Below are 23,833 nucleotides of genomic sequence, written 5' to 3' on the forward strand. Positions count from 1 at the left end.
TTATTATTTATAAATATATGTTTGTTTATATAAATATATGAAAAAAGAACATTTTCTTTATTATTTTCAAGTCCTGCGTATATTTTAAAACCGAACCAGCTATTATTTTTTTTATTCTGGGGAATAGAACTGTATTTTCATTCATGAAAAGCCCCTCACTCTAGCATCTATAAATATAATTTGTTTTTGTTTGTTAATTTCTCTTTTATTCTTAATTATATAAATATTATTTATTTATCGTTTTCACAATTGTTCATGGTTATAGCATTGTAAATAAATAGAGTTGTCTTTTGCATAAGACTATACTCCCCATTACCAACTGTTAAAAAAACTAACAAACTGTAACAATAATCATGCAAGGCAAATAGGCCAATTTGTTAGGGCCGTCTGTATCAGGTGAGTTGAGGCATCACCCATAACAAACTTGGAACTGCAACGGTGCCGGTTCAAATCCAGCATGGTGAGTCGACTTTGATTCTGTGTTGGTCCCACATAATGAAAACTTGACCCTCCCACCATGGTGAGTCAAAGATGGTAAAACCTAAAGATAACCCCCTCCTTTGTATTTCAGAAATGGCCAGGATGTTTGAATGATAAAGACCCATATTTGATTAGAAATCTATTTTCACAATATATCTGTATGTCCCTTACTCAAGGATGTAAGTTAAAATTACTATCAATGTAACAACTAAAAGATTGAGTTATTTGAAATAAAAATTAACTTACCTGAAAAGAACGAATACCAAATTATTCCCAAATGAATTCATCTTCGACACATTCCAGTTCCTCGTTTGTCTCAGTTTCAAATCTGTGTCATGAGTAAGCTTGAAATCATCCTTGTAAAGACCAATGTGAGAAAGTGTTTTGAGCAATGCTCCTGAATGAGTGAAATAGAAAATGGCCTTTGGTCCAGCCTTATCCCTGAGTCAGAAACAAAATATTATCAATATTGAAATAAAGATATTCATTCATCACAAATTGATCAAGAACTCACATGAAGAAGTCAGTAACCTTTCGCAGCAATGGGCAGGCTTGCTTATAGTTGATATCATAACCATAGCCATCCCTCCAGAAATATTTCAGTTCCTCAAAATATTCCATAATCTATTAAAAAAATCCATTTACTGGATTTACATTTTGAGTTAATCTCATGCATGTATGGATGCCTAAATGAAGTAAAGCAAATGTAATAAATGATGTAAAATCAAACAAACCTCAATATCTTTTTTATCAAAAGGGCTACACCAAGCTGAGGAATTGTGAGGATACCAAGCAGTCTCGAAGGCACAAGCGGTAAAAATAAGATGCAAAGTCTCTAAACAACATAGGAATGATAAATTATAAATTTTGCAGGTGGACATTAAAAAAATTACTTTGCGGCTAATATATACATGATAGGAATATAACCAACAGATAAAAAATCTGGTGGAGTACGCGTATCACACAACTTCTTCCCAAATTTTGTGGAGATTGGTGGGTTCATGTTGAAGATATTTTTGTGATTTTTGAAAAAAAAAAATCTTAAGAAGGTGAAAATTATGAACAAAATTACTTTCTTTTTTTGTTGTAATAAAAATTTGTATTTTGGAATTTCTCAAGGTATAAATAACGAATATAAGTTTTGTTCCCACTGAAAATACAACAGTGGAATAAAATATAAAAAAGCCGTCATAAAATCAGGAAAGTCGGGTGGTCTCGGCTTTTCCTGTTAGAATCCGATATTTCTATTTTTCCTTTATTTATTCATAAAATTCTTTAATATTTTCTGCTGATGGCTGTGAAGTCATCCATCACAGCGGCATCCTTTACGAAAAGGAAAAAATTACAATCTTTTCAAAATATTTATAAGAATTGCAGTGGGTCCTCCTTGGTTTGTAAGAAACAGCCAATTGCACCGGGAGTTACAAATAGAGGATTACATCAAAAAAAGGTTCCTGAATTTCCACTCCCAGTTACCTAAATTTAAATTAGCAGTGACCTACAACTTGGAAAACCCAACCACAACCCGAAGACTGAAGCCCAGGCAGCTGCAGAACATCCTGTTATAAATTCTATATTTATCACTTCAGTTAATAATAATAATAATAATAATAATTTATTTAAGGGGCAAACCCCATACAAATAGAATTGGCCTGTGAAATACATAAAATAAATAATCAATTGTTGTAATTTTAAAAAGATGATAAATTAAAGATCGTTTATATAAAATAATAACAAACGATATACCCAAGTTGGGCTATCTACATTCCTCACAGTAAAATACAAAACAAAAACGTTACTTTATATTTAATAATAAAAATAAACTATACCTCCTATTGGGACAATAGGTATCCAGCTCTAAGCAAAAGGTTTTGTATTCCATATATAAAAAGGAGTTTAAGATCCAATCCTGAGGGTACAGACAAAAATTCATATATTTAATTTTGGTTAATATTGCATATTCTCATGACACATGGGGCAATTTGTCAAAAAATGGAAACAATCCTTCCTCCATTACAAGCTTCTGTGGGTCCAAAGTATATTTTTGTGGACCAACACTTAGAGTAATTGCATATTTACCTTATATGAGAGTCGTAGTTGGGCAATTATTCTCAAGTGAGCTATAGGGCAGCTGATTTTTAGGTAGCTTTGAGGAGCATCCGTTTTAATGAAGACCCTATTGTACCACGGATTATAGGTTGATTCTCATAATAACAAGAGGTCTTTATCCTTGACAAATTCCCTATATCTATCCAAGATCCCCTCCATTCTAATTTTGATACTTACTGGATCATTAGGTAGTATCGGGTCAAACATTCCGAAGCTCTCCAATATTTTTCTTATCTGCGTTACCAATTATATTGCAGACTCAAACGGTTGTTACTTTATAGCTGTAGTATCTTTAAATAATATTGTTCCATGAAGCAAGTACAACTCATGTTAAGTATTTTTATTAGGCAGGACAGAGTTTGCTTTAAAACATGATTATAATAATACATTATTATTATTATTATTATTATGATTCTGTAATTGTCACTCTAAAATTTTATTTTATCTTAATTTCTTCCTCTTCATATTTTTCTGTAAAAAAAATTACCTCTTACATTAACCATGTAAGGCCCACTAGGCCAATCTGGTATTAAATTAACAAATAAAATCTTTAATATTTTTTATTATTTGCTAAGAATGGGAACTGTTCATTTTTTTCAAATAAATAAAATTAAAGGTACTTTAGGGGGTGATTAGAAAAAAAAAAATCATCATTTAAGCCTGTCAGATTATTTTAATGAGGATAAGGCCTATCTGATTATACATTGATTTACTGAAATTAATAGATAAAATTAGAGCCGTTTTTGAAAAGAATCTAAGAAAGTATAAAATTGATTCATTAATTTTAACGAAAAATTTTTTATTACACCCCAGGCATACACCTGCCCTAAATATTCTTCAGTTTCGTACAAATTTTCTTTTTTGAGCCAGGCTTTTCCCATATACGCATAAGGACAATTTTGCAAGACTCAGGGAAACTCAAAACGTTTTGAAAACTCTTGTCTCACATTTAAAATTTTGCATGATTGCAATACTTATGCCTACTATATATTCTATATGCAGGTAAGTAAAAGTAAAAATATTGCAACAAATAGTAAATGGATTAATTAAAAATATATAAGCATAATTCAGCTAAACAGTTATTATTCCATTGTTATTGTTTTGGCAAACTGAAACTATTCATCTGCCTATAAAAATTTACACTTATGAAAAATCGTAAGTACCAAATGATAAAGTATAGTTTAAGCCAATTCGACTAGAAACCTGCATTTGCATGTTATGAACTTCAGGAGATGTTTTATATTTGTTCAGTTCGTATTTCGTCATAGGATTCTTCTTTACTTCCTTCTTCCATTTGTCACATAATTTGTAAAACTGAAATATTATATTTGGTTAACTTAAATCAATGTCATATTTAATGTAATGAGGTGTAAATAACAAAAAAAAAGTAATAACCCGAAGAATTGGATCCTGCAGAGGAGGCTTTGGAAACCAAACAGAATCACTAGCTTCTTCGCCAAATAAACCAATAGCAAAGTGCCTGGCACTTTCTTTTGTTCTTTGAGTATCAGTATATTTAAGCTAAAATAAAAAGGTATGTATTTATTATAAATAGAATAAATTTACTAACAAATATTTTTCTTAAGCAGATTTTACACTAATACCATGAAGGTAGTAAATTTTTTTTATTATTTAAAAATGATCAACACAAATAATTAATAACTCACAAAATAAGAACTATTAGAAAAAATCTTTGGTAATAGAGATGGAAAGCGATTTTGAAATCGATGTGCCAGTAACATCATTTCATTCTCCCCCTCGGTCGTAAGAATTTTTTCTGGCCCTGTATTTAACAAGGATGACCATTTTTTTTTTGCCTGTGATTTCCATAATATTCCTGTAAAGTTACAAAATTATTTCACTTTTTCTCAATCAATTTTAATTTTTATTATTTATAGATATGATTTAATAACTGCTTAGGGCATCCAAAATAAATATTTCTCTTTTCTATAAAAGGAAGATGGTTCAGATATATTAAAAAAAGAAAAAAAAAAAAAAAAAACTTAAATAATAATTAAACTATGTAATGTGAGCCGTTTCGCCCCAGGTTGCAGGACTTCATTGGGGCAAAAAAAAGATATAAGCTACTAAAATTAAGATTTACAGTGAAAATTATAGATAAACTAGAAATACAAAAAGGTATTAGACAATTAAGGAAAATGAAAATAATAACAACTAAAAAATAGATAAAAAATAAATATCATAATACAGTAAACACTAAAGGACGGAAAAATAAGGGAAATAAGAATAAAAGTTAAGAAAAAGAAAGGAAAGAAAGGACGATATAGGGCAACCACCTTACTGAATGGATGTAAACACAAGAATGAACTAAAGGCAGGATGAGAAGAACAGAATGGAAATTGTGGGGGAAAGTGGCAGTTAACAGATACATTACACTTGAAGGTAAAATATATAAAATAATGTTAAAGTAATGTTAATAATGTTAAATATAGGCAAAAATCAAATGATTATATACATAATAAGGGGGAGAAATTATATAAAAATATATGGATCTTACAGTCACTGTAGCGATCATACTAAAGATCGTCTCTTGTTTCATACGCGATAAGCATATGCAAGTTGAAGATGGAAATAAAAGAAAACACTCGGGCTATACAATCTCCTTCGGTTTACATGATTGAAATAACAATCTTAGTAAACCATCGTAGTAAAGACTTTTCTTTCACTCTTATATTTATTATATGAGGAATCATTATACATATAAAGTAAACATATAAGGATTGTTTATTAAATCAGCTAGCCCGTCAATTTGATGGATTTCTCAGAGATAGGTATATTAGATACCAATTCCAAAATTTAGAAAGCCTAGGAAAAAATAATTGTGTATATAAAATCTTCAGAGTAAATGATTAATTTATGACACAAAATGATTAAAATTAAACCCATTCTTGTTTGGGTATTGAATTTTGATATCGTAAACCTAGTGTTGAATGAAAAGTATTTTTTTTTAGAGTATACATCACAATTAAAAAAATAAAAATAAAATGTAAAAAAATCTAACAATACACAAACAATGGCCTAAAGTTGAGAATCTCCTTTAATGCTAGTCCTCTATTCACACATAGCCCACTTAGATCTTGATATTCTGATCTTTCTTTACATATACATTATTACAAAAATCCTATATTGCTTGTTGCACTATTTCCAGGTATTCTATACTTCCCAATAATCAGACGTGCCCTTTCCTGTTCCAAAATTAAAACTCAACTATTGTAATTCCTGTTCACAATCCAGCCAGAGGCTAGCAAACTACCATATTTACAGTAATAGCACTTTATATCATGTCTTAAAGCCTTGTTCATAAAATACAGACCACTGTGTCACAAACAGACAGATATTGTACTCCTAATAAGTAGTGATGACAAATTGAATGTCTTATTATTTAAGTTGTTGAATGTTTTCTTAGTCATGAAATGTACTTCAGCAGAAGGAAAGATGTGTGGTTATGATAAATGTTTACAACCTAAAGGAGAAGTTCTTCAATTAAGAACAAATCTACAAATTATTATATGAAATCAAAGTTTGACACAATGTCCAGTAACACGACTGCAAAAAGTACATAGCATGAATATCCAGGATACATTCGAGCTGATTAAGAACATGAAACTTGGTGAGCCATCATTCCTTTTGGAAGTCAATAGGTGAGAATGTAAGCATGGAAGATGTAAGCAATAAAATAAACCTAAGTCTACAGCAGGATTTTTATTTTCGGAAACAAGTGCTTAAGAAAACTAATTTTTTTTTTTAGTACTTTTTAAGATTCTACACATCTGATACTTCCATTTAATATATTGAAGTATAGTGTTTTCAACTATTCAATTTTTTGAATTCTAAATTCTCAAAAACATTTAATTCAATATATATCATAAGACCCAAGTAAAAGTAATTATGTTCTTTACAGAAGGCCCATCTTAGATGCCATGTTAAATATATCAAATCTTTGGCATAATTAGGTTTTCCAATACTTTGTTTCCATCCTATGAACTAAGAACTTATAATTTTACACCGATTTTATTAGCATACTTCAACTATAAGGATTTCAAATATTTTGGGTGATATCTTGATTTAGGATTTCTAAACAATAACTCATCTTATCACCATTTCTGTTTTTATTCTACTACTTACAAAAATGTAATTGACACCTTTAACAAGCTTGTATACTCAAGGAGACCATAAGATGTAATTTAATAATAAATGATGGGACTATTAAAATCAAATTTTATCATAGAGTATATTGTGACTTTTAGAATTTTTAGGTATTCAAATTGTAGTATTGAGACCGTTTTTTTTTTTCTTAGTTAATAAAACCTAATTTAGGAGCTTATTCCCTTTTCTAAAATAACTATTCAATTAAACGAGGCTTAAAAGAATTCTTATAAGGTATATATTATGTTTTATGAGTAAAGAAGAATCAAATTGAATAAAATTTTACCTTCCAAAAATGCAAAAGCATCCTTGGTATGACTACTCAGCTTAACAGTTGAAATAATTTGTTTAACTTTATTAATAACTTTGTTTCCGGGTGTACGAGTTCCATGACGAATGATTCCAAAAATCTTCACAGGATAACAACCTGAAGTAAAAATTAGAGTAGAAAATTTTATAATGATAATATTTCAAAAAAATCTGATGATACAATAAATAAATTAGAAACAAATAGATCAAAACAGAATATGTTAAATTAAAAAAACATTCGAGTTAATGTTCTGTATGTAATAATATTATTATAGCTCCAGGTAAATTACTGTTGACTATTCTTAGCTAAAAAATTGAACATATCCTCAAGTTTGTTAGTCCAATCCATGTCTAACAGTGGCTGAAAATGTAAATGCTGGAACATTATAGGTAAATATAAATTTATATGGTTTGTAAGACTGAAATCACCAAAATAAATGTTATTGTCAAAAAAATAGAACCTATAATATAAAGGCACAACATAGTTAATATATTTTACCTGGATATTCCACAACACTATCATTAGTATTAGCAACTATGCGATATGGTGTTTTTGTTCCAAGATGAAATATAACTTCTGATTCAATTTTTGAAGTTTTATCAACAGTGTAAACAATGTTGATAAACAATAATACAACTGTCAAGAATAAATAAATTGAATGAACTGAGAGCTTGAAACTATTGGCCATACTTTCATATTTGCTAAAATTAATTAATAGGGAACACAATTTCTTTGAATCAAATCAAAAATAAGTAAAATTATATTAAGTACAGTATGGTAGACTTTAATTTTGATTTCGGATAAAGATATATATATATAAAACTATTTTTTAAACAATAATTAGTCGAAGTAGAAAAAAAAAAAGTTTTATGTTAATGTTATATGGTCAAAGCAATTATTCTCAACGGAATATATGATAAATGCTGACAATAAAATCTTGAATCTGAGGTCATATTCAAATGATAAGAAACATAACCTCTCTTATCAGTGGTGAAACCTTCGAAATTACCAAGTTCATTGAAGTGAAATGATCTCGTAATAATTTAGTTTTCCTCTTGCCTTCTTTTTCCATTGACAATTGTATGTTTTTTAATAATTAATTATCGAATTTAATTTTTAATTAGCTATTCTTTACCTTTCTATTAACATTACATTATTCTTTATGTTTATTAACATTAATTAATGAATTTAATTTTTAATTACCTATTCTTTACCTTTCTTTCAACAATACATTATTTGTCTGTTTATTAACATTAATTTATTTAGGTAACTTGTCCTGGAACATAATTTCCATTCCAATCCTGTTTTATCCTATAATTTTGTGTTTTATTTGTATTATTATTTCATAATCTATCTTTTTAGAAAATTGAAAAATAAACTAGATAGTAAAAATTAAAAAAAAAGTGTTACAGCTACGCAAATGCATGAGAAAAATGAATTTTATTTATAATAATACTAAGAAATTGTTAAAGTAAGAACTTTTTTAAAAACATTAACACTTCCAATATTTACAAGTGTTTTAAAACCGTTTCATATAATTTTGTACTCACAGTTCATCCGATTTTATATTAAAGACTTCATGATATCTATCTGACATACGAGTTCGTTGGGGATAGGCAGATAGTTGATAGCATTACCACCAAGCAAACTTACAGGTCCCAAATAATGGCATACACAAGCGTGTGGAATGTTTTACAACATTCTTACATCCTTAAACAAGAGTTAATTATTGAATCTAAAGGTTGGGGAAATTCTTGAATTAATTAAAATACGGAGAGCACAAATATTCCTCTGCTGGTAGTTCTAAAACAATGTAAATGGGATATAAATGCAGCACAAGCTCTATTTGTGCCTAAAAACTGACACCCAACAGGTCGCTTGCAAATTCTGGCCATCCCGTACCAGTCACAATCAATTCTACACACTAAATACAAATATTTCAATTTATTCCTTTTTTTCTTTCCCTTTCTTATCACTTCTATTTCACAATTTTTGTTTTATTTTATCAACAAATTCACTCTGCCGAATTCCCTCTTTCAGATCCTCCCCAGTGACCCGCTAAACAAATTCACCATTAGACAGCGATGTGAAATCAAACCAGAGAAATACAAGTCATAACAGTCGATCAGTTTACAGTAAAATAAACAAATAAATACATTTTACAAAAAAAAAAACAACAAACTAATACATAGATTTAAAGGAAAATATAATAAAAAATTGGTTAAAAGAAATACTAGATTGGATACATAAGTAAAAATAAATAAATTTAATGAATAAATAAGTTAAAACACACAAATCAACAGGTCCACCTACTAAAATAAATAAATAGAAAAAATAATGAATAATCTAGAGCTAATTTCCATGCAGGTGATGATGTATGATCCCCAGGGAGTCCAAAATAATATTTTCCGCCAAGATCGCAATATCCCCGATGCTAACACCTAGACCTTCTAAGAAGCTCCTTGTTCTATCTAGTATTGTTCCGCGAGATCCAAACCAGAGGCTTCTGACGGTGTGCTCTCTCTCTCCGAAGGTTTCGCGGAATTTTTCCTTAAGGAAAGGGATGCATTTTCATATATTTCCTTTTTTCCCTTTTCACTTCACCTTCCTGTTCGAGGTCATTACTTTTAAATCTTACCGTCGGATCCAAGACCAGAACCGTGCCTCCGACTTTTGTAAATGCGACAATATCTGCGTATCTTACGGATCCGTCGGTGTCAACGCAATAAACCTCGAAGCAGGTTAAGTCTTTTCTTTCAAGGAACTTCATCAATTCTTCTTTGACCCTGTGGTGCCGGCGTGTTATAAGGAGGGAGTTGTTGGGGGGCAACGCATTTGCGACAGAGGGACCCAACTTCTCCTTGCTGTTCACTGGCTCCTGGACTCCACGCAGGGATGCGTAGTTGATATTTAGTTTCAGGGCGTTCATTCTGACCCCGAGAGTATCTGCTTCTCACATACATATCTATTCACTTTTGGGGTCTCTTTGAAATGGCGAACACCAATACCCTGCCACCTGCAATTGGCCCATTCTTCGAAAGCATTCTCACGCAACGACTGCTCTCACATTTTGGTGGCGCTTATCCTCCCCACGTCTATCGGCACATGCCGCGATTTCGGCTTCGTAATTGGATGTAGACTGGAATAGGGAAAAAATATCCAGAACATTCGACAGTCGCTGGGCAATGGACCAATGCTGCAGTGAGACTTTCTATTGACAGCGGATCAGACCCAGTCATCGATACCTCCTGTTGCGTACAGCATCACCAACGCGGTGTTAGCGGGGAGCTCCATGATGGCCTTGATACTCCTGCGGATATTGGTATAAAATATATACTCTCCAATATCGCAATTTGTCACCACCTCTTTTCTAAATTCTAGCTTTGTTGACCGCAGCTCTCCTTTGTCTATTATGATACCCACACTTTTCTTTGCATTTATTGCCAGACCAATCTCCACGAGCAGCCTCTGGAGACTATTTATTATTCTTTCCGCAGAACCCCTGTCGCGCGCCGTACCGAAACTTATTAGCAAACTCCTGATCACAGAGCTCGCGGTACAAGTGATCAATGGCTAGGTTGAACAGCGAAGGCGACAAGGACCCGCCCTGAGGCACCCCCCGCAATACACTGATCTGGCTAGTCGTGTGGGTTCCTATATTAATCTTTATTTTGTTTGAGGTTAGGGGAGCCGCGATCACATTTGTGAGGTTGGGTGACACACCTCTTACCTCCAGCGAGTTCACTATGTGTTCATGACCAACGTGGTCAAAAGTATCAATCTACGTCCAGAAAAACCACCGCGCAATCTTTTTTTCCTATTTTTGGCATCTTTTATGATCGCGGCGATGATTCTGGTGCTTACATGTGTTCCCAGTAAACCTTTTATGAAGCCCCTTTGACTTTTGCTGAAGGTGATCTGCTTTCTCAATTCCGAATTCAGAACCTTCACGATGATTCGGCGCACAATCCAGTATATTGTAATTGGCCTCCAGGAGGAAATACTTTTTAATACCTTTTCCCTCCTAGACCAATATTGTGCGCCCTTGGTGCAGATACAAAATAAACTATAAAAAGATACAAAAAACTTGAATACACGATATGCAACTATAATAAATAGGCTGATATAAGTAGAGAAAGAATCAGGAAAAACATTTAAAAATAAATTATCCAATTTTAAAACCATAATTTCAACTTGAATAGCAAAATTTATTAAATACAAACATATCAATAAGGAGGTAAAAAAACAGCACAGAGGCATTTTGATATGGCCAAAGAGATGACTAGTATAGCTTAATATAAGTTTGTGTCAAGGGACAAATGAATGCATCAGTAATGAAAGGCATTGTTTAAACAATATTATGTAGTAAATATTAAATTATTTGTATATGTGACAATATTTCAAAAAGAAATAGATGTAATTGACAAAATAAGGTAAAATAGATTATAAGGGTTTAATTGAATAATTTTAATAATGAGAAAAAAGACCTTTTTCCAACCAAATATTTGTATTATTATTTCTTTGATATAAAATACAATTAAAACTCAAAGTATAGTCCATTGTTATCTACCGTTATTGGCCATCTGCTAGCCAATTGCTCGATCCCACGCTGATACCATTCTTTGGGATGGCTGTCAAAGAACTCTTGGACCACAATTTTAAATTGTCAAATTTTTTCCCGTCAAGGAAATGGGCCATGGATCGAAACAAGTAGTTATCCAATGAAGCGAGTCTGGACTATATGTGGTCGAACCTATGAAGTTCTTTTAACTTTTCTTTGGTTAGATGGGAAGTCATTGCTGATTTCTGAGGAGTGAGTTCGTGAGGGACCAGTTTACTACTCTTTCTCACCTTCCCCATGGAGAATAAATCGCCACTAGCAATATCTTTCGATACACTACTCTCCCTGGCAAGTTCGCAAGTACTTGTGGATGGATTTAACTCAACAGCTTCCTGCAGAACCTCATCAATGTCCATTAATGGTCGCCCGGAACCCTTCTTCCTTTCCAACGTCTCATCTCCACTGCTAAGTTTTCAAACCAACGCCGCGCAGTGTGCAGATCATGGACACCTTCCCTTTCATGTTTAATAATTTCACGAGTTGCTTCAGCGGCTGTGATGTTTTTTCCAGTAATGCCTTAAAATTACGAGAATTCTGTAGGACATTGTCAAGTTTCTTTTTTTGAAACAAATAATTAAACTGAGATTTTTTTTTAAGAAATCGAATGGGATTAAACAAGCTTGGAGAGTTCTCTAAAAATATTATTAAGTATTGGTAAGTATTAAATAGGATTAAAATATTTTTAGTCTTTTTTTGTTTTTTCATATACCCCATTATATAAAAAATTTGATAATGTTAAATTAATAGTTGTAATTGTAGGTTATATATTAGTATGAATATGGAATAAACCCGAAACGTAGTACAAGAAATACAGAAATGTGATAAAATTTCAAATAGAAGTTTTTTCACCTCAACATATTAAAAAATAATTTCCGCATGTTTTGGCGTTATGGTACACGTATATTGAAATTCAATGTTGTATATAGAATAATTTATAGGAACCCAATCTATACGGATTGGACAAGAGCCAAGACTTTATGTGTAAAATGTAACTATATTTTTCATAAAAAAAATTCTTTAAATTTATCGGCGAGGAACCCAAGTCTCTGGAACTAAAAACAAGTTTTCCTTATCGAACTGCATGAACGCCTATTGGTCAGGCACCGTTCTACGTCATCGCTAATTAGATGATCTTGTCTGAAGATACCAGTCGAGATGAAACTTCTTCTAACAACTATCGTCCTTCTTTGCTTTATGTGTGGTGAGAATATTATGATTATATTTCGACAAATCCATTTAACGATAGTACTAATTTAAAATTCTAACGTGGCTAATAAATTATTCAGAATTATATAATGCGGATGTAAAGTTAAATCAGTTTATATAACAAAAAAATTTAAAGGTTAGGTGAACTAAAGAGCAAAGCAAGATTAAATTTACAATAGTAACAAGAAATAAATAACAAAGATCCTGTAATGTCTTTCCTAGAACGTTTACTAAAAAAAATTTACATTTCTAGTTTTATTTAGAAAATTCCCACGTCTAAAAAACATTAAACACAAAACATTAAAAAATATCCGATTATGGAAATCTTTTTGAGTTATCATAACTCTATTTTTTTTTTAAATCATGATATAATTAGAAGCAACTATGTTTCATTAAATATTACCAATTTCTTATATTTAATGTTATAATGAACCGTAGTGAACGTAGGACTTTGTAGAGTCGTAGGGAATTTAATACTGCGAGCTCTCCTAGGTTAGAGTGTGGTACATTAGTTCATACACCTCAAATTCGTGAACAAAAATCATAAAATTACATAGCCGTATTGCTCTCACATACTCACTTTAATTTCTTGTTACTTTCAAGAATTATGCAGATTTAAAGTATTTATACCAAATATCGAGTAGGTAAATAAAAGACATTCATTGTTTTCATTTATCACATAGTCCAATATTTTCATCTTGTTTCACCGAATTGAGTCGCTAAGGAATCGTTATAATTTTTTATGAGTAAATTAGTTACCTAAAATCAAAAGTATCGACATCAATATCAGATATGGAGACACTATTTAAAAAAATATAAATATGTTTTTATGGAGTCATAGTAGTACAAGGAGAAAAAGTCAGTTATTTTACCCTAAATTTGTATTACTTTAACGAAAGGTAGGTATAATTAGAAGTCAAAATCGATGAGTCTACCAAATATAGTTATAGGGAATACAAAATGGCTGTTTCAAAACGTTTAAAAAAAAAATATTCATTCGTAGCTTCATATCTTTTAAACTACTTACAAAACTAAAAAACCTAAGAGAACATCATTTAAAGAAGAGTAAATTTTCTAAAATATGAGCCCTAATTAAACTATTTACATTAAAAAGTTCCCGAGATATAGCTTTTTAAAATTTAACATTTCATAAAAAATGCCCTAAAATAATCAGTACTTAGTGAATTTAATTTGAGAAATTTATATCTCAAAAATCATTTGACGTATATATTGTGAAGAGTGTTAAAGTGAAAATGGATACAGGAAATTTTCGTATGTTCTGGATACATACAACTTGTGTTGTATTTCAAAGTGTTGTTTGAAAAACTTTAACAGTTAAATGCATGAAAAAGAAAATTAAAAGACTCTTTGCTTCTAGTCGAGAAACATTTTGGGCCGTAGGTGGTCAAATTTCTTGCTAAGTGGTCTTTAGACCTCAATGAGTTTGAAACCACTACAATAAATTTTTGATTGTATAATCACATACCTAGGTATATGTAATTTATTATTTGTGGTAAACAATTTCTCTTTTTCAGGAGTGTTTGCTTCGCCTTTTGCAGGCTATGAAGGTAATCAAATAAAATTAAATAGAAAATTAAGTCCAATCTCTCTCGTACTTTAAGCTAATTTTTTTTTCTATTTAATTTAGCAGGTAAAGAGTTGACCCATCGATCTAAACGCTCGGATTGCCATAAAAAAGGTATAAACTAATTTGGTAATTAGTTGTAATAAAGTTGTAATAAATATATTGTATATTTGGGGCGTGTAGCTTCAAAACCAGATTCACCCAAGTTTAGAGAATTTCCAGGAAAGCAAAAAACCTTCTCATTGAAATGTCGATCAGTTTAGAGATATTTTTAAAAAATTTAAATCGATAGAACTAACGTCTATGATTATTTCACGGTAGTTTCACTGCTTCAGTAATTTTAGGTTTCTGATAGTTTAATTTATAATTTGAATGGAACTGGTTTTGAACCAAATTGGGCGATTAACAACCATTTTCAATGCAATACACTGAATGATAACATTGAAAAAAATCAGAAATATAGTTTTAATTAATAAAAAATAAAACTATTTTTTTCTTAGTGAAATTTCAAGAGAAAATGTGAACCTATGATAAAAGTAGAAAAAAGGTCATTTCAATACAATGTTAATTGAAAAATGGAAATTTGTAAATCCGGTTTTTGTTGTTTCTTCCTCGAATGACTAATCTCCAAATCTGGATAGTATTTCATCGTAAAAGTTGAATATGTGAGAAGGAAAATTAGTACGAAAACAATAGATTGTGCGCCATGCCAGTTAAACCTTCCAAGATTAAAATAGCATACACTCTGAATAACCTTAGCGACCAGGGAAGAAAGCTTAGATCGAGCTGCTTTTACAACAAACACATCACTTAGAACGCATTTTTCACGAAAAAGAAACTGGTTCTGCCCCCCTGCTTGGCAGTGTGATGTGTATCGAGAACATGAAAAATAGGGATGGAGCTGGTTTTGAAGCAACACGCCTCAATTATAAAGATTGGATGGTGGTCAAAATAAGCATAAAAGATGGTAGCATGTAAATGAATGCTATTTTTAATTTTTTTTACTTCAGTATGAAATATAATTTCTGTAATGTATATTTTCTCAGTAATTTTATGTATGAATTACTACATATATAAATTTATACATATATAAATAATACGTAATGCCTAACTTTTGTTTAATATAACTATTCCTTAATGTCTAAGTGCATAACCAAAACCAGTATATTTCTTTCCAAAATAAATGATTTAAAAATTTGGTTCTAAAATCATAAGTTTGTAAATCATAAAGCGACTTTGGTTCGTAAAAAAAAGATTGAACAGTTCTGATGAGGAATAAAATTAGTATCAGCGTCCAGAGTGTAGGGGTCCGTAGCAGAGGGTTTCAAATGCATCAAATGTGTGCCCTGTGGGCCTGAAATTTTACATAAAGAGATTTGTTCATAACAGAGGGATATCCATTTAGAAAAACTTCATATAATTCACACTTCATTAATTTGTATCTTGTAAGTAAAACAGAGTTTTCTAGGATAAAACCTCTTTCGCCAAATATTAATGTATAAGAGAAAATATAAAGAAAAAAGTGTTAGATGGTATTAATTCCCAAAAAGACGGGATTTGGATTTTTTTAATCGTTGTTTGTATCTTCATGAAATACTAAATGTTCAGAAAAATCTAAGAGTGCAAATTTATTTATTTTTTTCTTTTACCACCAGAGAAATGCTTAACTTGGCCATGCAGGCCAAATACATTATTGTTACAATACACTGGGAACCCATGACTGGCGATATATAAACTACATATATTTATATGATACATAATATTGTCTATTTCAAGCCACCACAACTTAGCATGCAAGCTTGCACAGTAATCAACTTCTATCCCACAACATAACAAAAATCAACATCTATCCCACTGACTTGCAGAGTGCCTCAAGGAGCAGTCCTTTCGCCAGTCTTGTTTTCAATTCATACTGCTGATGTGGTTGGCAAGGACTACAGGAAGACAACGGTCGCCGCTTACGCTGACGATATTGCCATCCACAGCAGCAGTATGAACGCCGAGACAGCTCTACATCAGGCTGAAGTAGTATGCACTGAGATTGTTCAAAAGCTGGGCTACTTGAACATCTCAGTTCAAATTTGCTAAAATATGAGCCCTAATAGAGTTATTTACGTTAAATAGTTTTCGAGATATAGCTTTTTAAAAGCAACATTTCATAAAAATGTTGTTTGAGATGTACTGAAAGATCAGTAGTTAGTGAATTTATTTTGAAAAATTTATATCTCAAAAACCATTTGACGTGCAGATGTCTATTAGCACGCAAATTACATTAAACTAGCTGAATGAGCTATAAAGTATTTTATGATGTTTATCTTTGTAGGGGTAATAGCTTACATGAAATTTGCTAAAATAAATTGATTTATAGTTGTTCGCACAAATTTTGCATTTGCCAAATTTATATTCATATGTGACTATCATAAAAACTACTACTCTTACGAAGGTAAGTGTCATAAACTACTTTATAGTAAGTAAAATTTCCTTTATTTTAAGTGTTGGTAGACATATGTAGGTCTTATGAATCTAGAGGTATATTTTTTCAAAAATCCAACATTTTATACGAATAACTATAAATTAACATTTTGTGAGTTTATTTTGTCAAATATCATAAAAACTACTACGTCTAATGGTTTCTGAAACGTTTTTCATAAATCAAACTTATTGTCCGAACTACTATAAATCAATTTATTTTAGCAAATATCATGAAAACTACTATTCCTACGATAGTAAAGGTCGTAAACTTATTTATAGTCCATTAAACTAGCTTTAATTTCAGTGCTAGTAGACAGCTGTACATCTCATAGTTCCTGAGATATAGATTTCTCAAAATAAATTAGCTAACTACTAATCTTTCAGAAGATTTTTAAGAAATTTTGCTTTTTAAAAAACTATTTCTCGAGAATTATTGGACGTAATAGCTCTTTTAGGGCTAATATTTCAGAAAATTTACTCTTGTTTAAATAATGTTCTTTTAGATTTTCTAGTGTTTTTGGTAGTTTTTAAGATATAGAGCTCCGAATGAAAAATTAATGTTTTTTTAAGGTTTTGAAACTGCCGCCATTTTTTATTCCCCGTACCTATGCTTGGCAGACTCATGAATCTTGACTATTAATTATACATTGTTTCCATTAAAATAATCAAAATTGGGGTGAGATAACTGCCTTTTTTTCTTCCCGGCTCTTGTACTATTCTGATGAAGCTCTGCAACGTGGGGCAAAACGTTGTTACAATATAAAGGGCTTAATCACTATTTGAGTTTTCTTTCACCGCACCCATCTTACATTTATTATTATTCATGGTCAATCAGCGACCTTCCAAACAGATAACTTTTTTTTTTTAAATCTTCGGCAGTATCAATTTACAGCAAGTTTAATGCACAAAAGATTATGATGTTGGTTTTTAAAAAATCAGAATAAATATCAAAATGGGGGCCCTAATATTGAAATGCCTAAACTTTTTACTCATTACTCAGTATTTGAACCAATCCATAGCACGACAAAAATAAATAAACGGATTCCACGTCAACTCAACAAACTTTTGAATCTGAACATCTCAGATTTTATTCGATTTTGCACAGAGGTATAGTTGTAGAGGTATAGACTTGGAAATATTAAACATGTTATTTAGATATCGGAAAAAAATAGCTGACCGTATGAAGTAGATTGTAGGAAGATGGTCCAGGTGACGGTCAATAAAGGTTTCAAATTAGTAGAAGAAAACTATTTATTGTTAAGCAAGGTTTGGCCCCACTTTGCAAGACTATCGGACTGACACAAATTCAGTTGTTATCTTTTCTGTATTATGGCCCCATTTTGTTGTTTATTGTGATTTTTTAATACCAACAGCATAATCTTTTGAGCATTAAACTTGCTGTAAATTGATTTGCTTATGTTTAAAAAAAAAATCTTCTTTTTTTTTAACTTTATATAATTAATTTATATTATTTTTATATTATATAATTAATTCATTTGGAGGAAGATAGTCCGGGTGGCGGTCAATAATGGTATCAATATAGTAAAAGACAACTATTTATTGTTAAGAAATGTTTGCAGGGCTTCGTCAGGGCTGTCTGATGGTTGTACAAAGAACAAAGGGCAACTGAAAACTAAATGTTGGTTAGCAATAAATAGTTTTCCTTTTACTTTTTGATACCTTTAATGACCGCCACCCGGACTTCTACTGCAAACGGTCAATTATTTTCCTCCAATATTTATTCATTTCTTCTAACTCACTTTTTGTTTTTTAAATTTATAAATTAGTTTTCTTTAAACTTATTTATTTGTTTTTTAACTGATCCACTGCTGTGAATATTAAGATAAAAATAGTAGGTAGGCTGAAGAAGCCCTGCGAAGTGGTGCGAAACGTTAGTTAATTAGTAGTTTTCTTCTCCTATTCTGATACCTTTATAGACCGCCACCTGGACTATCTTCCGACAATCGAGTTTTTTAAATATGTTTACTCATTTTCGAATTACAGAGTTTCCAAATCCTCAAAAAAGGCTAACAAATGGTTTAGGAATTGCTGTAGAAGTTTAGAATTTTATTTAGGTAAATAATTCAGAAAAAATATGTAAAATACCGCCATTTAAAGTTATTATGTTCTTTTTTTAGATTGCACTAACGCTGAGAGGGACCCATGCAAGCACTGCGGATGTCCCGGCAAGAACGGGAAAGATGTCTGCATGCTCATTCGATGCAGAAATGATTAGAACGAAAATAAAAATATCAGTGATACTGGATGTTCTGTAACCTCCACTTCATTCAACTGCGCACACTCCAAACTTATGTATACGGTTATAACCTATATATTATTATTTGTAGTGGTCATTTCTGATATTTTTCTCAAACTTTAATGACTTGTTCGTTGACAAAAAACAACAGTTCTTAAGAACTGTTAATAATAGTTCATAAAACAAACGAACGAAATGATTCAGAGTATGACATCTTATGAGTTTTCGTTCCCGTTATTAATTAATAGTTTACCAACTAATAATCGATATGAAAATCGTTTGATAAATTAAGTCGGAAATTCTTTGATTTGGAAATATGTTATTTTTCAATTTATTTCTATAACTGGTTATTTAAAAAATCATTATGTTGTTGGAACATTTTTATTCGCCAAATTATTTTTATATTGTAATATAATAAACTATTATTGCCCATCAATTATTTAAAATAAATAATCAAAATGATGATAAAAAAAAAGACAACAAAAGAGCTAGTAATGGCAGCAGATGTTAGTAAAAAAAACAGAGCATAAGGGGTATTCATGATCTTAACTTTAACATGTTAATGCGTGTTAAATGGAAAAACTTATGTTAAATGGAGAAATATTTCCTTCTTTTACCATGTTAAAACGATATAATATGTAACATGGTTGAGAGTCTGTTACTAAGTCTGTTAAATGGAGAATAGAGTCACGCAACAGACCAGCTTATTACTTGCTCGTAGTTTGATTTTTATTATATTAAGTATTATTTGGATGTTGTTAAAACTAATAAAGCAATAGATGATAATAATAATTTAATGACAGTTGTCAATTAGCTCATCTTGATTCTCTTCCTCACAAGTAATAAGATAAAAAAGGCACTGAGTGGCCCAATTTTCACACAAATTCTACTTGTCAATTACTTTAGGCATGTTGTAATAAATTACTTTAATCAAAACTAAGAAGTAAACAATAACATGAAGTTTTAAAAGGAAAAGTTATAAAACAAGTTGCTATAAAAATCCACTAGGAGTTCTTATCCATTTAACATTTAACATGACTTTAAATAGGGCTGCTCACAATCCTATACTTATAATATTTAAAATGGTAAAACATTTTAGATTATAGATTATTACACAATATCATGAATACCCCTATAACCTTCACTGTGTATAAACGTTTTAACAAAAAAACGAATTTACAATTACAGTGGCGAAATGGAGAATGAAATAAAAATAACTGTTGTTTTTTGTTTCGAATAACAGTTAATGAACTGTTATTCAAAACGAATGGGTTTTGAATGAGTAACTGTTATTATCCAACGTTTGTTGTTCATACTCCCATAAGATCACAACTGTCGGCGTACGCCCAAGAGAGAAACAAACTCCAATAAATTCTTTTGACTTAAGGGATGCAGAGGTTTGAGCATGCGCGGTTGATGAAGGAGGTGGCTTCAGAACGTCAAGTATTGGTTGATATACCATTGTTTGGATGAATATGTGTACATATAAGTATACAGGATTTAAGTCGATATTCTTGATTTTTCAGGAAACAAAAAATACAGTTAAAAAAATCTAAATTAGATAATTTTTTTTCTGAGTCTGACTATGTATTTAATTCAACATCGACATTTTTTGTACTTATCAGTACAGGTATATAACTGTATTCAATTATCTTTTAACTTTGTAAACTTCTATAGTAAGTTTTAATCTAATACAGACTGCAAGGATTTTACTGGGACACATTAAAATATAAAAAGAAAATATGGAAATTAATAAATTGACTAGTGAGCTTCTATTTTTATTAATTATACATATGTTATTTTATTTATTTTTTAACCCCGTTACACACAGCCACTTACAGCTAATCCAATCGGATCTAGGTTAAAATTCGGTATGGATGGTTCGTTTCTAGGCAGATTGTTTGTAGAAGCCAAATAGTTTTTCCTTTAAAGTATCAACTTTTTTTACCCCCTGCCGCCATTTTTTTCGTAGTTTTTAATGTTTGATATCTTCACTATCACTCCTGATTAAGTTTGAGTGTCAAAAATGTGTGCGTGAATTGATTTGATAGAGAAATAATTTCGGAGCTCTCAACGTTTAAAAATCAAAGTATCAGATATCTCATCTTAACCATCATTTTGTAGGGTATTTACACAATTATTTTTGTTTTGAAATGGTATAAAGATTTTTTTCGGATTCAATATCGCATTTAAGCAAGAAGATCAAAATATTTGATCTTTAACCTGGATGCTGGATAAACAAAAGCTCAATTTATTCCTGTATTTTTTTTTCAGATCCACTTCCTCCTTATTACTAGACAATTATCCTAGAAACTTACCACCATTTAGTGCTGACGTTGTTAAATTCAATGATCATTCCAAAAACGTATTGTTTTAGAAGTGAGGCACCATAAAACTATTAAATTATAATAGTAGAAAAAAATGAGGAGTAGGTTTGTGCTACTAACAGCAAGGACCTGGGTTCGAATCCCTTCTTGCACAACCGTTGGTCTTGAAACAGTACTTCCTTACCCTTCATGGGTCGTAGCGTTACAGATAAAGGAGTTGATTATGGCGAACACAACCCGTACTGCTGGAGCAGAGAACTCCCTAGAAGGTCGAGGAGGGGGGTATCGGTTTCGTAGTTACAATTTGATTCTGCTTTTCCCTGCCTTTCATATGCAAAACATTTTAGTTTGGAAGTTAATTTAATTCCCAATTCATGTACAAGTTATTTATTTTCACTATATAAAGAGAAGAACTGATCTTCATTTTTTAATACAAAAATTACTCTGTATACAATTCTGCCTTCTAATTTCATCTAGATGTTTGGTAGCTGGCTGCTTTACACAAACTCAACTGGAGTAGTATAATCACAGAAACTGGAAGTATCTCTACTTGTAACGGACATTTTTTAATTTGTTATCGCAAAGATTGTTTGTGTGCATTCCCAGATTTTTATAGGTGGAGAGTTCAACATTATTAACCTTCTTATATATAATTTGTATTATTATTTCTACAATAAACTGAGTTTGATCTTATATCAATATTGGAAATGAGGTGTAGATACTTGACCGTAGATTAATAAGTGGAGAAAATGGTCGGTGGGTTAATAAACAAAAAAATATTTATTCGTGCCGACGTTTCGACCTGATTTTCAGGTCTTCATCAGGGAGCTTCGTCAGAGATTTAACTTCACAAATAATTTTTGTTCTTTTTGCGGAGCACACTCACTCCCCTCCCCCCCCCCCGACCATCATCTCCACTTAGTAGTGGAAATAAGTTTCGTTCTTTTTCCTCTTCGAACCACAGTAACCAAATAGTTCATAATTTTCATAAAAAGATTAAATGCTTTTTGATTCAATTTTTCTAGAGTAGTTGATTACTATGATGATCTAGTTATCATATTAAGCCAATTATCATATTCATCCAAATTGCTTACATAAAATTTAATTAAACATCAATATAATTATAAAGTATTTCCATTTTTTCAGTCTGTACTGAAGCTGAAGCAGCAGAACCTTGCAGACATTGTGGGAAATGTACAGACAAGCAAGAAAACGACATCTGCGCTGCTGTTCTTTGTGCCAGACCACAATAAAGTTCTAGCTGGAAACTGTTAATATTAAATTTTTATTACTAATGTGGATGAGTAAATGTTTAATGATCCTATATAAATATATTTTATCAGTGTGAAATATTATTTAAAAAAATATATATTAAAACAAATAGAACTTACATGAACTAGTCTTTCATGATTTCATGACAATAAAGTCAAGTGTACACGAGTTTTAGTTAGTGAATCGTCTAGGGGTAGATGTTTCTTATGCTGGATCTACATGTTTGATACTTTCCGCTAATCCAAGACATGTACAAATGCTTGGTAAACAAAGCAAGCAGCGAACATCGATATCCACATGCTTGTGTATTCTTGTAATATTTTTCTGCTATTAAATTATAAAAATGAAAGGAAATGTAAATATCAGATAATTAGGTGGTAGATGATACAAATTACTACATAACCTATAAATTCAACCTTTGTTCTTGAATTTTTATCAGAAACTTGATAATTTAATTACATAAACATATAAGGTTTTTATAAATGTATATTAGTGCTATATTAAATAAAAGATAAACTGCTAAAGTTAGTCAACAAGATTTAAAAAAGTGTATTTATACCTAATCGGTAAAATTTTAAAATAAATAATCATTAAGTAATTAAATTTCTTGCTTGCCTGTAAGAGTTATGGAAATCTGATGGTACACTCCATTGGCCTTCTTCACTCGATTTAGAACCTCCTGGTCTATTTTACCATCTTTACTTATTATGGTCCCTAGATACGTATCGGTCTTCATAAGTTCTAGGGCTTCACCTGTTATAAGGAAGTAAAGCAGGGAGATAGCCTAAGCCCACTACTATTTGTCAATACTCACTCACAGCCTCCCCCAGGCATTTGTGAGACCCGTTAGCTAATGGGTGGCAATCCCAAAAATAGGTGTGGGAGTGATGAACCCACCCTATGAAAACCACGTCATGAAACGCGCGATGTATTTCCTAAGTACATCGCGCGAGGCCTTGGACCTCCACGGTCTGCCGCGAAAATAATAATAAATAATAGATTAGATATGGAAGGTGTGTAAAAGGAG

The 23,833-nt window shown here is 31.2% G+C and overlaps 1 protein-coding gene across 1 annotated transcript in view; it reads right to left on the bottom strand.

Annotated features, from left to right (window-relative positions):
- LOC106678595 (multiple inositol polyphosphate phosphatase 1) overlaps nucleotides 1–7,944 on the bottom strand; it is a 9,612-nt gene extending 1,668 nt beyond the window's left edge. Inside the window, exons 1-8 of the mRNA XM_014417187.2 lie at nucleotides 7,565–7,944; nucleotides 7,043–7,183; nucleotides 4,257–4,426; nucleotides 3,985–4,110; nucleotides 3,753–3,903; nucleotides 1,215–1,315; nucleotides 995–1,104; nucleotides 727–921 (exon numbers count right to left, since the gene is read on the bottom strand). Of these exons, the coding sequence (XP_014272673.1) occupies nucleotides 727–921; nucleotides 995–1,104; nucleotides 1,215–1,315; nucleotides 3,753–3,903; nucleotides 3,985–4,110; nucleotides 4,257–4,426; nucleotides 7,043–7,183; nucleotides 7,565–7,754 (1,184 nt within the window). The 5' untranslated portion in view covers nucleotides 7,755–7,944. The remainder of the gene's footprint in view (nucleotides 1–726; nucleotides 922–994; nucleotides 1,105–1,214; nucleotides 1,316–3,752; nucleotides 3,904–3,984; nucleotides 4,111–4,256; nucleotides 4,427–7,042; nucleotides 7,184–7,564) is intronic.
- Between the last annotated feature and the right edge of the window lie 15,889 nt (nucleotides 7,945–23,833).

Source organism: Halyomorpha halys, unplaced genomic scaffold (assembly GCF_000696795.3).
Source record: "Halyomorpha halys isolate HHAL.00 unplaced genomic scaffold, Hhal_1.1 Scaffold147.1, whole genome shotgun sequence".
Taxonomy (NCBI): domain Eukaryota; kingdom Metazoa; phylum Arthropoda; class Insecta; order Hemiptera; family Pentatomidae; genus Halyomorpha; species Halyomorpha halys.